The sequence below is a fragment of the Gambusia affinis genome, linkage group LG06 (genome assembly GCF_019740435.1).
Source record: "Gambusia affinis linkage group LG06, SWU_Gaff_1.0, whole genome shotgun sequence".
In the NCBI taxonomy this organism is placed as follows: Eukaryota; Metazoa; Chordata; class Actinopteri; order Cyprinodontiformes; family Poeciliidae; genus Gambusia; species Gambusia affinis.
In genome coordinates, this window is record NC_057873.1 from 6,814,859 (window position 1) to 6,833,298 (window position 18,440).

Below are 18,440 nucleotides of genomic sequence, written 5' to 3' on the forward strand. Positions count from 1 at the left end.
CAAGAAATAATATAAATCTTCTTTTTGATTTTAAAGTTTTTTGTTTTCATTCTGTAGGTATAAATCAGTCAAGATTCTTTTTCCTGTTTGAAGAAAAAACAAGTAAAAAAAATAAATTTAAAAAAACTTTCACAAGATGGAAAACCAGCTTGTTGTTTAATTTGGACCTTTCAGTCTAACAACATTGTTACCACAGAGGCTTGAGTTAGTTTGTCGTTGTCTGTGGCAAAGCTAGCCTAATATCAACATAGATTTACTAAGAAATAAGTACTTTCCAACTTTACAACACTGTAACAATTATCACGCATGGTTGAGGCAACATCAGTTTGAGGATGTGTTTAGGTGTCAGTGGTGGTGTACTACAAACAAAAACAGGAATACATCCAACTTCTTCCATTTCACCTTAAATCAACAACTATTTGACTTAGTCTAAAACACAGTTGGGTGTTTTAGCAGGACAGTGATACCAAGCATATCAAGACTTTCTTGTGGCATGGATAAATGTTCAAAAGTACTTTATTTTTTATCTCAAACGGAAATGAAATATTGCCTCTGACTGAAGACTATTGCTGTATGGCAGTCTTATGACTGTTATGACATGCTCAGCTTTCTGGCAGCAGAGACAATATTCCACAGCGACTTGTCATGGATATTGCCACCCACTGCCAGTCCACGTCATTTTCTTTTTTTGTCTTTAATGTAGGCTAACATTAAGCTTCTGGCACCTGAGTTCAATTGAAAGCGTATGGACTATGCTTTGAAGCTGGATCCATGCCAACAAACCCTCCATTTTAAATAAACTCTGCCATTGATATTGAGCCAAATATATATTAAAGGTTGTGGATAATTGTAGCAAATAGTGGGGAGGAAAAAATCCAGAATCAAACTACAAAAATTCACTCGAGTTCTACACTGTAGTCATTTCACATTGAAAAATATGTTTAAATTCATAAATAAAGTCAAAGATTTACCCCATTCAATCCCGTGGTGAGAATCTAAACTTTTCACCATCACTGTATATCATCTGCCATATATAGCAGCAGGTGTTTGATTTGTACTCTCTTTTGTTTGGACCTCCTTCTTCATTTTTAAATGCTAAGAGTTTTTCCACCAATACTTCTATCCCCTCAGTAAATAGATCACACAGACAAACTGCAGACTGCATCCTCAGATATGAATATCAATTCCTCATAGGATGGAAGCAGACAAATTGAGCAGAACTGATTTAATAGCGTAACTTAGTTGATGCCTCTAATCCAGCTGGGACCCTGAGAGGGCTGGTCAATCACACCCCGCAAGATGAATATTCTAAATTCGCAGCCCCTGTCTCTCGAGTGATGGCTGATGTCTTTTTAATCTATTTCCTACCCAGCCTATTCATGAGACTGAGACGCCCGGTTGCCCATCTGCAGATTCAACCGACCAAATCTATGAATGATAATGTTTTTTTTCCTGTCGACTTGTGTGAGTAAGGACTCAATCTATAAGCCTCCATATAACTGTGTTTGTAGAGCTCCGGGCAGAGACTAAACACCATTAAAACGGATGATGAAAGAAATACAGCAGAGAACGGACTCATCCTGTGTCTGCGTGTGAGTGAAGGGTTGGGGTCTGGGGGCGCACATCAGTAAAGACACACACGCTACTCACCAACAAAGTAGGCTAACAGCAGCAGCAGCGTCACTGAGATGAGGATGGCACTGAGAGCAGCACATTTCCAGTTGCAGTGCTTGTAGGGCTTCTTCAAGCTGAAGGCAGGTCGAGAGAAGGTGTTTCGAGGTAAAGGGCGTGGGGGAGGCGAGTACACCGTGCTGGAGGTCAGAGGGTACCCCGGTGAAGTTGTGCAATACATTGGTGATGTTCCACCTGGTTTGAACAGGAAATGCCTGAGAAAAACACATTTTGTATGTTACTCTGACAGAAAGTGATACCCAAGGATGCCTTCAAATTCAAGTAAATCTTTCTTTTCTGTCATTTTATTTTCAAGTGACGATGTAAAGACATAATGGATTATTAAAATCAATAAATGTGTGTTAGTATATACAGTGTCTTGCAAAAGTATTTAACCAACTTTTCCATATTTTGTCACGCTACCACCACAAACATCAGTGCTTTTACTGGGATTCTGTGTGATATTGAAAAACATATTGTGGTACATAATCAGATCTGAAAAGGATGCTGTGCATTTATATAAAGCTCCTCACCAGTTTAATAGTTTAGAAACCAGCTGTTGCTGCAAATACAGCTTTACCTGCTTTGCGCATCTCAAAACTGGAATTTCAGAGGGGCAAGAAGAAAGCCACTGCTGAAATACAGCCATATGCAGTTTGCCACAATCCAATCAAGGGCAGCTATGAAAAAAGTTGCTCTGATCACTCTAGGACCAGCTTAGTCTACACTTAAACTACTGTATGTCATGGAACTAATAATGTGCTCAACCTTGAACATACAATGTCCTTTGCCCGTGTATGTCATGAATACTGTGGAGATTTAAATTTTCCATTTGGTAGAGACATCACCAAAATGGCGACTTGTAGATGTAATTGGGCAAAAAGTAGTTCTTAGATGTTAACCAATAATACATTTCACCACAATAGTAAACCACAGCGGTGAGTACACAACCACTAATCCGCTAATAGCAGAGTTAATTTTTGTTTAGCAATTTAGCTAACTTTGAAAAGATTTGGCGCATTTGACTTCCCCTAAATTAAGTTTTCCAGATAAAGTTAAAGTGTTTTTTGTAAACTTTCAGTTGAATAAAGTTCTAGGTCTGTTGAAGTTGTGGTCATCATCTGTTAAGCATTCCTCAACATGTTAGTAGTTTATTTTCATGTTTTTATTTTGTTGTGGGTGAAGACAGCATTCACAGCAGTTACGTTTCTTTGTTTTTCCCCTCAATAACTTTATTTCATACTAAAGACAAAATTAAATCCGTGTTCAGTTGTTGTAGACAACTAAGACAGATATAGTTTGAATGGAAGTTAGTGCATTAGCCCTTTAGCTTTAGCTTCTGCTAAATACTGTTGTGTTATAGTGCTTTAAAATCAATGAAACTATATTTTACGATTAGTGCTTTAGGGTTAGCACAACAAACTTTTTAGTTAGCGGTGCCCACCATTCAGTGGAAGCATTCTTTTTAGGGAATGCTTTTGTTCAGTCTGTCTTTATCTCTAGATTTGCAAAATTTTAAGAGACATACAGCAAAAGCCTATAACTTTAAAAGGAGGTAGCTCTACAATGTAACAAGTCCGGGGGAATGAGAGTGTAAATTTTGTTTGCTGTTTGTCTATTACATAAAATTCCAATAAACTATATTGAAGTTTGTGGTTATATTGTGACAGGAAGGAAAAAAAGTTCCAAAAAGTAAGAACACTTCTGCAAAGCAATGTAATTTTCACAACTAGTGACCACATTCAAGGAAGTGTGACTTCAGGTAAGCGTGGGGTTGTCAAGGCTGTCCAGAGGGGAGATAAAGCACATAAAGTTGCAGAATGGTAAAAAGCAGATTTATTCGCCCTTGAAGAGCATGGGTGACTATCTCAGGAAAACATGTGTAGCTCTCCGTGTCCAAGTGCCGTATGATCAGCCCATCAGAGAGTCAGTGACAGCAGCACTATTGTCAAGGCCATTTCAGTGACAAGTTTACAAGACGCTCCCGAGCGACAGTGACATGAGTGTGATTGAATGTCATCTTACAATGTGTGATGTGGAAAGTCAAAGAGACCATACTTTATTTGTAAATCTCAAAGACAAATAGCCTGAGCATCGTATTTTAGCAGTTGAAGTTTCATAAAGCGGCCATGTTTGACATGACTAAAAAACAGCACAACCCAACAATGTGACTTGATGCAAATTAGGTGAGTTGCATCAAAGCTGAAGACACAAATGCACCCATTCTAGCACCGCAGGAGACGCACAAAAGTGATTGACAGTGTTTCCAAACAGGGGGGATGTTTGATGGAAAAATAGCACAGGCATTCATTGTTATCATGGCAAAGCAGATTTTGAGCCACAGAGCAAACATGCAACATACCCGTCGTTGTATGAGGCATCCTGGCGTGCTGATGCCAGAATGTCCATCTCAATCAAGTTGTCCTGCAAAGTCTCAAGGAATGCCTGCTTTGCTATATTTCTACACACAGGTGGAAAGATGGATATGAAGCTAGTGTGAGACATGCATGCAATAAAAACACATGAAAATGCCAGTACAGAATGTGATCACCAAGCAATATCAATCAACAGGTAAAAAAAGAGCGTCACAACAGATGGCGTGGGGACAAAGAAACCAAGGCCCTTATGGAACTACTTCTAAAGAAGAGTGGGACAAATGACATCTAACTCTCTTGCTGCTCTCATTTGTACGCTTCCATACCTTGTTTTGTTTGAGCCCTGTCCTTCTCTGCAAGCGTCTTGCTCTTCTCTGATAAACATTAGAGTATTCTGGCTCCTTTAAGGTTGTGGTTGAAAGACAAAAATGCATCACTTACTTTACATACGAAAAGTTAGCTTTAGACATGTTAGTATTAATTTTAAGTAGAAAAAAAAAACTAATCATCAGAGATGCGCCGAGAGATCATTTGCCTTTCCTGAATGTCCCTAAACAGCTGACAGAAGCACTCTACAAAGAGGAAACTGTAACACATTGAAGAGCAGTTGGCTAGTGCCTATGAGGTCTTAATAAATAAAATTAGAAGAAGCAAACAAAAGTAATAAGCTCCTTCTATGGAGGCATTTTCTTTAGACTGCTACTATTAATATTGTTTTGCAAACAGTAGGAGGTTAAAGAGTCTGATTTGGTTTCTGATCCTAATATAAATAATTAATAAATTTTTAGACCAGAAAGATTGCCTCAGCTTCCCATATGGTTATAGTAAATCAAACCATAAACCTATAAGTTAAAGCATCATAGCTTTTTGCTCTTAAAATATACAGTCTAGACTATTTAAAGCAATCAAATTGCAGGGTTTTGTGAAGTAAAAGTTGAGAACAAAAATAATTTCAGAGCATTGTACACTTTGACTGGGATAGTTATCCTGTACAAGTTAACAAAAACATTTTTTTAAGAGAAAAAATAGCATTTTACATAATTGTTTAAACTGTAATTATGCCCTGGCAGTAAAATATGATACACAATCTGTGAAAAAAAATATAAAAAAATCTGTGAAAAACAAAACAAGCTCCTCTGCTTTCTCCCTGTGGTCATACTGCTATCTGCCGAAATAAACCAGCTTTAAGACAGAAACAGTTCAGAGAATGCAGGAAGTAGACTAAATTAGTTATGCTTCTAAAGTTATCAAAAAGAAGTCAGAATCAATTTAAATTGGCACCAATGGGTCAGAGCTTCATAAAATTTGTAATCAAAAATCAGCAACAGAATCTCTGATCGGTGCACCTCTGCTGATCAGCAGAAAAATTGCAACACTTTATTGCTCAACTGCTATAGCACTACAAATAACACATTTTCAGTTCTTCTGTAATAAATCTACAGGCTTGTGTCTTCTTTCTCCCCATGTGGAGAGCTACGTTCCATAAGGAAGTACTCCTCCAACGCAATGGAGAAATGAACTGTCCACATGCAATGGGAAGGCTGAACACGTTCAGTGGTCCAAGAGAAAAGGCTGGATTTTGATGCACGCCCTGTGGAGCTCAGCACTGGACTCTCCTCAGCTACAGCTCTGACGAAAAAATGCAAAGTTCAATGAAGCAAATGACGGAGGGATGATTGGCAGAAGCTCTTAAGAAAGAAAAGGTAAAAGTCAACAGGGCCAAGCAACTACCACTGTCTCTCATACAGTTGAGACCGATTGATGCCTTTTGCATCAGTAGATTTAATTGAAGAAACATGAGAGGTAATGTTATGGCATTAAATAACAAAAAAGTTGAATTTAATCCTACAGGATCCTTTAGGATACAACTAACGATTTCAGTAGTAATACTTTGAAATTTTATCTTTCTTTAAGGCTATGGGTTATAAAACTCTGTGGTTTCAGCAGAACTATTTTCTCTCCTCACCATCTGTCTTTTGCTCCACAGGGAATACCTGTGCAGCATTAACTGGAGCTGGATGATGTGTAATCATTCCTTATACTTTATACTGCCCCACCAACCAAAACTGATTCTCATTTTCCTGTTGAATGAACCGTCTCACAACAGCCGAGGGACGAGACAACAAGTCTCTTCATGACTGTTTTATTTACGGTTGTGAAAAATTACCTATTAGTGGTTTTCACATCAAAATAAAATGCTAATTTGAATAATGTTTTTTTTAAGGAGTAGTTTCTAAAAATGGATGGAGGATGCGCTTGGAAATGTTTACCAGTGTTGCTATTTTGCTAAATTGTCTCAGTTCTACAAGTCTGACCCAAAAATGTTTTCATATTTGAAATCAATATAGGTCTGTTGCTCACCAATTCGTCTATCCAACCAGATATAAATGTCAGTTTATAAGCAGATGCATTTTTCATGCTGATTATTTTGATGATTAATCAAATAAAGTAATTGTCACAGAGAGGAAGACTTTCAAAGGAAACATTTTACTATTACAGTTTTTGTACTTTAAATATAGTGGACTTAGAAAAACCTAAAAATATTTAGATATTTCTTAGTTAATGTAAGGTTCATAACTCTTGGGAATACACAGTAACAGCTGATTTAAAGATGCAAACCATGCTAACTGTGTTAATTGGAAATTTAAGATGTTAATATTATGTTATATTTGCATAAAGGGGACATATCATTTACTGCATTTACTGTAAAACAAGATCATGGCCTTCTGGCCAACCAATTCCAGAAGCCATCATTTTTAAATTTTGCTGCAATTCTTTTAGCACAATTTCAAGGATATGCATCCCAAATCAGGTTAAATCACATTAATATACAAACAATATTGTTGCTGGGTGTACATCCTTTTTTGAACACTTTGACATACATTTTCCCACAGAAATAAAAATTGGCTATTTTTAAACTGATAAAATGAAAAATCTCTAAACCTATTTTTTAGACACTGTTTATAAATTTAAATGGCAATGGTGCTGCCAGTTCCATGTCCACACAAAGATGCTATTTGTGCAAAACTGGCTTTCTTTGCTCAGAAGCTTTTTGAGCTCAAAAATCAAAGGAGAAATTTGACATGGAGAGAAATGCAGGAGGAAGAAAACTGGCTTAGAAAAAGGGTTTATCAGAGTTATTGAATTTAACTTTACTAGCTAAACTCAAATCTGTTTGAACAATAGTGCTTCGATTACAGCTTTGACAAAATGGGCATCAATTACTGCTTTGTGACACTTTTATTGAGGGTAAAAAATGAAAAAAAAAAAATCCTATTTTAGAAGAGACTACCTGTCAGAAGTGTACACTCAGCTTGCTTTTCATTCACAAGGCATTTATCTCTAGTTTTCTAAAATATAAAAAGAATAAATGAGTGCAAACGAACATAAACGTTTAGTCACTACTGTGGTAGGTAAAATTGCAGCACTAATGTTACAGCTGAAATGCTCTGAATCAATCCTAACCATCAAATCTACAAAATGAGGAGAAATTCTCCCACAATTTGAGGCTGACTGAAGAAATTTTCTCAGGCAGTAACCTGGCTACAACCATGATCGAGCTTTTCTTTGTGAAGATTATACGCCACCGTGAAAAAGGGAGATTATTAGAGTGAAGGAAATCATTTTGCCTTGAAATTCTTGACAATACCAGTCAAGGAAAGACCAACAGACATTCCCTTAGTTCAAATAATACTCGACAAATCTACTTCACTCAAGAGCCTTCTTATTGAGAATGTGCTAGAGAACAAATAGTTGATTAATATAAAATAAATAGACACCAGGACTGAAGGAGAGGAGTGAGGAAGCATGCACGCCAGAGCCTGGATGGAATTTTGCATTTTTCTAACATTATTATTATTAGTCAAACCAGATTTGGCTGAAAATCTGCTAATATTTGACAAGCAACCAAAAGCAACACTCTTCTCTTGTTTTCCACAAAAATCGTGTTCTTCAAAGTTAGGCCTTTTGGTCCAAGCAGTTTTAATTTTCTTGCTCTGCTCCTTGTTAGCTCTGCAGTAACATAATATAGTGCTGACAACACAAAAAGCTGAGTTTGATGGCAAACGCTTGAGCTCATTCCTAAAGATGCCAACATGTCCGCCTCACACATTGTTAGGGAGACAAGTTGCATGGTACCTCGTTTCCAGCGGGATGTTGCTGTTGAGGAGCCAGTTGTCCTGAACGCTGCTGGAGTCTTGACCGCTGGCAGGACCCTCAGGGGGAGCGGAGCTGTCTGTGGGTGCTGGACTGGCGTTGCTCCGTGGAGTGTAGTTGCTCCTGTTTAATGAGTTAATAGAGGCTGCATGGTGCTGATGATTGGGCGAGTGAGAATGGGAGAGGGGTAGGGGAGGCGTCCGCAGCCGAGAGTGATTTTGAAAGGCTCCGTCTGAAAAGAGAGAGCGGGGAAAAAAACAGGAAATAAATAAAACATGAAAAAGAAAGCATTTACCTGAAGAAAAAGAAATCCAGTCGTTAAATAATCACTTTGAGGAACTTTTTAGTCCTTTCTACCTTTGAGGTTACCATCAAAGACTGACTCACAATTTGTTCCCCAGCAGAGCTAAAATACGACTGATCTATTCAAGTTTGCAGCTTCAGAAAGTGTATTTGAGTTTTTTAAGCTCCGTCTTAACAACAAAAAAACCTTTTGGAGTTACCTTATAAACATTTTCACAGAAAATAGCAGAATGCTGTTTAAATTTAATTCCCTCCTCCTGTAAAACGTAGACAAAGTATGTTTTCTTTTCCAATGATAAATGCTACAAGTCACAACCATCCATCCATCCATCCATTTTCTGTTCACCCTTGTCCCTAATGGGACACGGGTTGGTTGCTGGTGCCTGTCTCCACCTACGTTCCGGGTGAGAGGCGGGGTTCACCCTGGACAGGTCACCAGTCTGCCGCAGGGCAACACAGAGACACACAGGACACACAACCATTCACACACACACTCACACCTAGGGAGAATTTGGAGAGACCAATTAACATGACAGTCATGTTTTTGGACTGTGGTAGGAAGCCGGAGAACCCGGAGAGAACCCACGCATGCACAGGGAGAACATGCAAACTCCATGCAGAAAGACCCCGGGCCGGGAATCGAACCCAGGACCTTCTTGCTGCAAGACAACAGCTCTACCAACTGCGCCACTGTGCAGCCCAAGTCACAACCACAAAAGTGATATTTTGTTAGTGTTTTGTGCAAGTGAAAATTTGTATTTTTATAAAAAAGTTTAAAAAAAACTTTTGATTTGTCTTGAGTTGAAAAAAAATCTGCAGGTCATAAACATAAGAAAATTAAATAGTTTTTATATGGGACAACCAAAAACAGTTTCCACTGAAAAAAGTGTTATATGTATATATAAACACTTTTAGAGTGCATTCACATCAGCCCTGTTTAGTCCATCTTAATCAAATTCTAGTTTTCCAAGAAAACAAACTACAGATTGATTAAGCAGGTCTCATGTGAATGTACCCTAAAAGGCAATTAAAGTAGAAGAAGAAACAAGATAAATTAAGCATCATATTAAGAAAGCTGTGAGAAGACAAATGACAAATTGCTAAACAACTTTAGCAAGACAGTCATGAAAGGATCATTTTGATTTTAAGTGGAGAATAAATTTAAATGACTGCAAACTTTACCACAAAAAAGAGAAGTCAATTTCTATTGGTTTTGGACTAAAACAAAACCTGGACAGCGTCCTGCAAAGGAATTTATACCTTTATTTTAGCCAGTTTACATTGTTGTTACATTGTGTTAAGTTGGGATTTTATGAGATCAGAAAAACAACACAAATAAAAAAGTGAGTCGCACATTTGTGTTCCATCCCCTTTACTACGAGTCCCCTAAATTAAATTCAGCCAACATGCAAGAAATGTACCCAAACATACCAAGACATGGCAGCCAGCAGATACTGACAGGCCCGTCGAGGAAAGCGTTAATCAGAGAAGCTGCCAAGATCGCCATATTAATGGAGATGTTCCTGCATTTCTATTCTGATTCCAATGTTTACATTTGTGTCACTGCGTGGTTTTACACAGGTTGCCCTTATGCTGATAATGTGATTGATTTGTCACAGACGACACATGCAAGAGGAAAGCAACTGTGTATAAACTGTATATATTCTAACAATTGGATTATACATATGAACTTGTCAGTTTACTCAATATAAAAAAAAAATCAGTCAGGTTAGAGTAGTCTGTTGCTGACATCACTGGGCATGAATGCTTTTACTGTCTACAGTGTATATTCAGTATAATCAACTAATAAACACCATTAAAACTAAAGTTTGAACTTTCCTGCAGTAGCACCATGGCAGACATTTTCACACCAGCAGTTTCACTAACAAATTAACACAGAAACTTACAAATCCCTTTTAATGACAAGCTACAAAGAACTCACATGAAACACGCTTCAAAGAGAAAAAAAACAAAAACCTCTCCTGCTCATTATTTCTTCTAACTGATCTCCACCAATGTGTGCTCTCTGCCTCCCACTGAGACCGGTGCAAGTTTACTCCGAACAGACATGGACTGGCTTGTTTAAACAAATGAGCTGGTCTCTTCCTGAAGTTGACAAAGTCTCAGCTTTTTAGGACACTCATTTAGACTAGGGAAGATTGTTGGAGCATGTTTTTTTCTTTCAACTAATAATGCATGTTTCACACAACTCATTAGCAGAGTTAAGATATGAAATTGTTTCAGCTGTATGGCAGTAATCAGATCTTCCCGGATAAACTGGCTGGAAATGCCAAACTGCCTAGAAGAGGAGATAGTAGTCTGGTTCCATTCTCACTCTTTGATACTCTGCTCTCCACAAGATAGAGGACTGATGTCTTTTTGCACTCTGTAACCATTTATTTCCACGTTTTCTAAGCCATTCATCAATCAATGAACTGCTGGCTTTACACAGAAAGGCTTTTCTTCGTAGCGTTGAGCCTTTATATTTCACAGATATCCTCAGCACTAAATTGGCAATTTACAGCGCAGAGAGCAGAATGCAGACACAGAGCGGGCTTATTTCCTATAATCAACTCCTTCATTAAAGCAATACCGACTCATGTCAGTCAACAAGTTTCGACTCCTATCAGATTTTTTTTCAGGGTCAGGAACTTAAAGCTCCCACATTAACATGTGTCAATCATGTAAGACTGATAGACCTGCACCAACAACATGCTTGCATCAATATTCGTGCTCTAACTTTGAAAGGGGTGAAATTTTTTACCGAGCAGTTCTAAAACTTTATTTTCAGCAAGAAACATATATGAACAATATAATGGATAGTAAAAAAATAAGATGCAAACATGAATACAATATCTGAGGACATTATAAGAACTCGTAAATGATAATATTAAAATTAAATTAATATTTAATTTATTAAATTGGTGCTTGGGGATTGTAGTCTTTCGAAGGGAGATATCATTTGAATTGACATTAACACTTTAGCATTAGCTTTCTCTAAATCCCTCGTAGGTGTGGTACATTATGTTAGCAGAACTAATGTTTGTGAATACCGGTTTAAGGTTAATGCAACAAACTTTTTAGTTGTTAAGCACTGCATTTAGATTTAGTTTTCGATCATTTCTTATGTTTAAAGAAGTATATTTTGTCGTTGGAGACATGATTTATTCCTTCCAGCAGTTGAGACACTTACAAGTATCACAGTGTGAGGTAAAACCACACAGTTTTTGATGACCTCCCTCCAGCTCAGTTATGTACCTGATCCCAGAAGCCATTCATATGGTTATGCAAATTTGATACAGAGATGGCACAGATACACAGCAAAATATATCTAAAGGACAAATGAATCCCTGCTCTGGGAGGCATCTACTGCAAACCAAAACAAACATTTTACATCCTGGAGCGTGACCATCGAGCGATTGCAGACCAACAGCTAATTCATCTCTGCAGCACCTTCTTTTCCTGTGTTCTCAATAATTATAGATTTTACATTTGCCATGTACCATCAAATATAAATACCTCCAGATCTCTACACTAAACATGCAATTTAATTCTCAGGGCTTTGTGTGCTTTCGTAAATCTATCTGGATTAGTGTAAATGTGAACATTCTGTGCTGTATATTTGCAAAGTCATAAACATGTCAGGAAAATTACACTTATTTTAAGTTACTTGTAAAATAGCAATGCAGTGTCTCCATTATTCATAGTTTTGTGATATTTATGATTAATGCAACAATATTTTTAAAGAGTTTCTCAGCTTTTGTTTGGGAGACAGACAGCTTCTCTTTGTGTAAGCTTATTTTTTCTTCTTTTCCAAGCAACTTACAGTCTATGTAGAGGTTAGAGACAATTAACAACCCTTTGGCATTAAGACTGTAAATTTATCTCCAGGAAGATATTCATCTTTCTCCCCTTTTTGTTTGTTTTACTATTCTTTTTAAAAACCATGGGTAATACTGCTATATGAAACAATTCACTTTCTATAGAAATTTTTCTTGTTATTTCTTTTTGTTTTGTTTGTGTCCATGTGCCCTTGCATTGTGGAAGATAAAACACCCAGCTTGAATCTGGCTCAGTTGGACTTTTTTTTTCCTAGTTAAATGTAGTTCTTCTTTCTATTGTGACACACCATACATGCTCAGTTTGGGTGCTTGTCATTTCATCCATTTGCAGTTGTGGTTGTTTTGTAATCAACTTTTCCTGGTATAAAATGGTGCCGTCTACTGCAGGATGTTTCAACCTGAACAGTCTGTACTTTCCCCTTTTAACCCACTTTGACAACCTACGATTTAAATGAAATTTTCTATATTCTACTTATAAAATGCTGTGAGAAAATATGTCTATATGACAACACATAAATGGATAGATTATTGCCAGAAGCATTCTGTCAGTTTCTTTTACACACATTAGGCTTACATTTGATGCCACCTATCTTTAATGCAAATTCTTTCATATGTCATTGATACACTTTGTGAAGCTTTGAGAGCTTCAGCTCTTTGTAGTCTACAAGGTTTAGGGGAATTTTGTTAGGAATTTCAGAAGACATTTCAGGCAAAATATTTATGAGGTCAGACACTGATGTTGGACAATATAGTAAAATAATAGCAATATTTTGTGCAGGTCAGTCAAAGTTTTCCATGTTGCCCATTGAGCTAGCCTTGTGCGCCAGTGCAGAGTCATGCTGGAACAGAAAGGTGGGATCCCCAAACTGTTCCCATAAAGTTGGGAGCGTGAAATTGTCCAAAACGTCTCGGCATGCAACAGGATTGGAAGTTACATTTACTGCAACTAGGAGGGTTAGCCTAACTCCTGAAGAAAAGCCCCACATCATAATCCATTTTGCAAAAAAAAAAAAAAAAAAAAGTCACAGCTGACACAATACAGTCATGCAAGTATCATTCCCCTGGCAACTGCAACAGCCAGACTTGTCCATTAAATTGCCAGACAGAGGCATGATTCATCACTCCAGAGAATACTGCTCTAAAGTCCAGTGGCATGGTTTACATCCCTGCATCCATCCTGTCCACTGCTTGGAGCCAGTTACAGAAGCTAAAGGTGTCGTTGTCTCTAAATACTCTTAAGGCTGTTCCTAATGATTTTGAGAAAGAATAATCTGTCTGTAAATGTTTCCGCTGAGGAATCTTTTATTTAATTTATTTGACAGCGTTAAAGTTTTCTGTATTTCCTATGAATGTTCTGTAGTGTGCTGTAATGTGCTGCCGCCAGTCTTAAACAGCATTGTCTTGCAAAAGAGATTTTTAATCTCAACAGGATTTCCTGGTGAACTATAGTTTAAATTGATAAAAAGAAATATTAAACATATAAAAATATGCTTGTTTGTTTCAAACCAAACAAGCATAGGTTTGAAGGGCTATGCTTGGTTGCATAGCCCTTCAAACCTGCTTGAGAAAGCATTATTCTAATGATACTACTTAGAATAAGTGTGTAGCCTTTGAAGACACATTGACTCCAACAGTTTACATTAAAAGGTTTGTTGAAAATGAGAAGCTGGTGAACAATGATAATTGTTTTTAGCATTAAAACATGCTAAAAACAACCTCAGAGACTCATTGTGATTGAGATTGACTGTCTGATGGTGTGCAAACATGTCATTGTCCTGCAATACACATTGTTCTACAGCCAGGTAAGTACATGTTAGACTTGTAGCACTAAAAATATATATTTTTTTTAAATAAAAAGGAATGAGAAATAAAAGTGTTTGTGGTATAAAGCACTGGGCAGCATGACCCGCGCAGATGTGGTGATTCAGCAACAATTATTCACTACTATCCAAGGAATAGGAGAGAAAAAAAATTAATGGTTTTCTATTGACCTGCTTTGCACAACCAAATTGCCAAGAAAAGGAGATTCATTTGTTATCAGAGAGACAGAGAATAGAGACTTTGCTACAATGGCCAAAAACATTCACATCACATTCAAAGCAGAGGCCTGATGATATCCATTCATTGTGGGGAATGTGGGGGTTTCATTTTTCTTCCTAACAGATGCATGCACCGGTTAAGGCCTCCTGATGCTTTCTGAGACAAGTAATTAAGGCAAATCCACTTCATTAGCTAAAACCTCATCCCCCACACAAAGAAACAACAGGAATATCGGTCTCCTTGTAAGTTAAAATTGCTCACACAAAGATGTCCAGTCAGTGAGCAAAAGCCCAACTAAGCTAAATATAGATTTTGTAATATGAATAAAATTGCTACCAATATATTCCAAAATACTTTAGAATATTTCACTTGATGCAGAAATTTCCATTTGCATGGGAAACAACTTGTTGTTGGGCGTGTATAAAACCTCCTGCTGAATGTATCTAATGGTTTTGTATCAATCTGAATATTTTAGTGGTGAATTAGACTCAGTTGTAAATTATTGAAATGTGTAAACATCTTTTGATATTAAAATGACAAATTCAAGGGGTAGTTCACATTTGTATACAAACACCCTTTGCTCTGCCAGTGCTGTTTTGTCCTGCCAAATTTTCCTTCTAAAAGGTTGATGCTGAATGCAGTGAATGCAATTCAAACACCCAGAACATGGTCCAAACTGGACATTTGAATAGGCTGAAATGCAATTACTAAAAACTAGCATTTGTGTTATAATTTTGTTTTAGCAGTTAAATAATAATAATAAAAAAACAAATAAAGGTTTTCTTTCTTGGACTATATCGTCTTTTTTTGCAGACAACCAATTATGTAGTTGGAATTAAATTATATGGGACTAAAGTCAGCAACAGATTAGGTGGAAATGGTTACATGCACTGTAATCTAGGAGTAAATCAACCTTTTGTTAAAAAGGTTCAAATTTAATCTTACATCTGTCTTCCAGATGTAAGATTTTGTAGGGACACAACTGCTTTAATTTTCACAGCAGGAGTAATCAACAACAACATAAACACCAATCAATATACAGCAGGTCAAAAAGCTGCATGCAGTGCTGCATGCTCTTTCAATCGTTACACATTTAGTTTGATGCTTGCACCTGATAACTGCAAATACCAAAACTAGAAATATCTCTGCAAAATACTTATCATAAATAATATATTTCAAACTCAACACATGATAAATACATACATTTATTGGGAATGACAGAAAATCTTGCTAGGAAAAGTTTATTGTTGCTTCCGTTTAGTCTGAATTCTTAACTTTATTTGACATTTTCTGTAGCGTCTTGGGAAATGCATATTCCTAAACACACGAAAGTGGATAGCATCCACAACACTGACAGCCACATCTGATGATATAAAGTGATAGGATATGCCCTAGACATCCACTCAGCCCACTGAGGTGCAAGTCATTTGATGGAGAATTAATCAAAAGTCATTCAGCACCAATATAAATCAGCAGATCATCCCCGATGGCTAATCACAAGAGCAAAATTTCCAGTTGAGTAAGATTTGTCTATAAAAATACAAATAGAATTTGTCACGAACGCAGTGAAGCAGCACAACGTAGTGGCTCCGTGGAGCCGGATCTCTCTCCAAGCCCTGCTGTTTCCTACACCATTAAAAAAATCTGAGAGGAAGAGACATGAGGGAATTCCAGCTGTCTTCCAAAGAACCATTTGAGGGGTAACAGGTACCACAAACAACACACTTCTCGGCTCTTCACCGGTTCTCCCTTAGGGAAAAACAAGTTTGTAGAATGCAAATAAAGCTTGATTTTTATTATCAACCAGAGGAAGACAGATGTGTTGTTTTTTAAAGAAGCAAAGCAAGCTGCCGCCAGGTTGCACAAAGAACACCAATTTATAAAAACTATTATAAAAGGGCCTGCCACAATTTTCAACCTAAATCCATTAAGACCAGAGCTGGCATATGTTTCACTTGGCCTTCCTTAGATTTAATGGATTTTCTGTCATTCTTTGAGCTGCCTTAGCAAGAACAAGACAAGTGGTTAAGTATGCTCTGTTCTGTATGTCACTCTGCTACAAATCCATCAAGAGCCTGGAGATTTTGTTAGAAGGCACAGATGGTCTGCAATTATCATACAATGAAGGTGATGCATCTAAATTTACGTCACTGGAAAGAAGATATGTAGGTATCCTGAATGGGTTACTGTGAGCTGACAAACAGTGGACTGAATATGATCGGACAAATTGCCTGTTGACTTCACTTTACTCATAACTTGCAGTGGATTGCAAAAGTGTTGGGAACCTTGGAACTTTTCACACTTTGTCATTTAATAACCACCAGATTCAGTAGATTTTCCTCCAATTTTGAATGATTGAATGACTCCAAAAAAAATGACAGGATTTGTAAAGAGGAAAATAATTGAAGCATGCATCAACTGCAATTTTTCTTTGACGCCAATGCCAGTTTTTTGTCTGAAAAGTTACTAAATATTTTATCAAAGTTGCTAAGTTGGCAACAGTGGTGTAGCGTGTGTTCTGCAATGTTTGTCATCAATGCATGGTGGGTAGCAATATGATTGAGTTCAGTAGTATTTTGCTGTTACAGCATTTAGGCGTTAGCAGAACAAATGTTTAGTGCTTTAGGATTAGAAAACAAACTTTTTAGGTAGCAGTGCTTGAAAATGGCATCCAAAAACAAGACACTGTGGTAGTAGTATTTTGCTGTGGGGAGGTTTTTCTTCAGTAGGGAAAAGGGAGACGATCATACACGTCACAAATCTGACCTTTAAGGCTTAAGGGCAAGAAAACCAACATTTGACATTTTCTACCTACATTAAAAATAAAGTGTGACAATAAAAACAGCCCAATATGAACATGAGTACATTCCAGGAAACAGGGAGGGACCAGCATAATATTGTGGGTATGCTCTTTCAGTGGGTCATGGAAGCTGGTTAAAGCAGATGGTAAGATGGATGGAGCTAAATACAGTGTAATCATGGAAAAAAGGGGGCTGCAAAAGATTTGAGCAAGGGGTGTGGGCTCACATTCTAGCAGTAAAACGACCGTAAACATACAGCGAGAGCTGTAGCAAAATGGTTTACATCAAAGCGTTGATGTGTTTGAACAACCCTGACTTAAATCTGAGTGAGAATCTACAGCAATACTTGAAGTCGACAAATACTCTTCATTCAATCTGACTGAGTTGAGTATATTTCACAAAGAGGAATAAAATGCTATTGTCATCGGGTGAATTTGAAATGGTTTAGGGGTTATTGATACTCTCGCAAGGCTCTGTACATAAAGTGTTCAGAAAAAAAGAAGAACAGGGTGCCATGTGTTGCTCATGAAATTATTATTTAGCCTCAGATAGTTCTATTCCACGTGGTGTCTGCGGCTAAATTACTTTCTAGTGTGACCTCTTTTAACCACATTTCTCCCCCGTCTCTGCAGACTCAGGGGGGATGATTAAGCAGTTCAAATGAAGACTCATTTGAATTCACACACGGCTGCGTCCCTGAGCCTTCTGCTCAGCACAGCATTCCTGCTTGGTCAGCTGCGAGCCGCTCGGTGTGCCGGCCCTTTTCACCGGGGTGTCCGACCGCACTGAAAGCCGATACTGGCCGACCCCATGCTGCTTCGCATTAAGAGATGCTAATGCGGGGAGGCTGCAGTGTCTGAGATCTTGCAGCCCAGCGTGGCAGCGGCCTCTAACTGGCATTCTCCCCAGGAAGAAGACCCTCTGAGAAAGCCGAAGGCCACAGAGAGACACATGCTTGACAATAGGACTGCAGGCTTCAGTGAGCAGCCTCATCAGCCTTAGAGGAAATACTACTTAAGTCTTCCCAGAAATAATAATAATGAAAAACATTTTTGAAAAAACTGCTCTCCCTCACCCCACTCTGAAAATAAATAAAAAACGCACAGCAGCCTTGGAGGCTACTAATGTGAATAATGATATGCCACTGAGAGCTTTCACTTGTTCAAAATCCGCCAGAACATTTTAAGTCCTGCATTTGGGCTCCAAGACGACCTTGAGCGAATGTAATCTGAAAAGATAAAAACCACCTGCTT

General features: G+C 37.7%; 1 protein-coding gene across 8 annotated transcripts in view; it reads right to left on the bottom strand.

Annotated features, from left to right (window-relative positions):
- The window catches only part of tenm4 (teneurin transmembrane protein 4), a 225,673-nt gene that overhangs the window by 107,575 nt on the left and 99,658 nt on the right, over positions 1–18,440 (bottom strand). For 4 of the 8 annotated variants that reach the window (XM_044118604.1, XM_044118608.1, XM_044118605.1 and 1 more), the window contains 4 exons: positions 8,184–8,433; positions 4,373–4,447; positions 4,034–4,132; positions 1,651–1,886 (listed from right to left, as the gene is read on the bottom strand). In XM_044118604.1, the coding sequence (XP_043974539.1) occupies positions 1,651–1,886; positions 4,034–4,132; positions 4,373–4,447; positions 8,184–8,433 (660 nt within the window). The remainder of the gene's footprint in view (positions 1–1,650; positions 1,887–4,033; positions 4,133–4,372; positions 4,448–8,183; positions 8,434–18,440) is intronic. The other 4 variants (XM_044118607.1, XM_044118606.1, XM_044118610.1 and 1 more) reach the window with 2 other exon arrangements.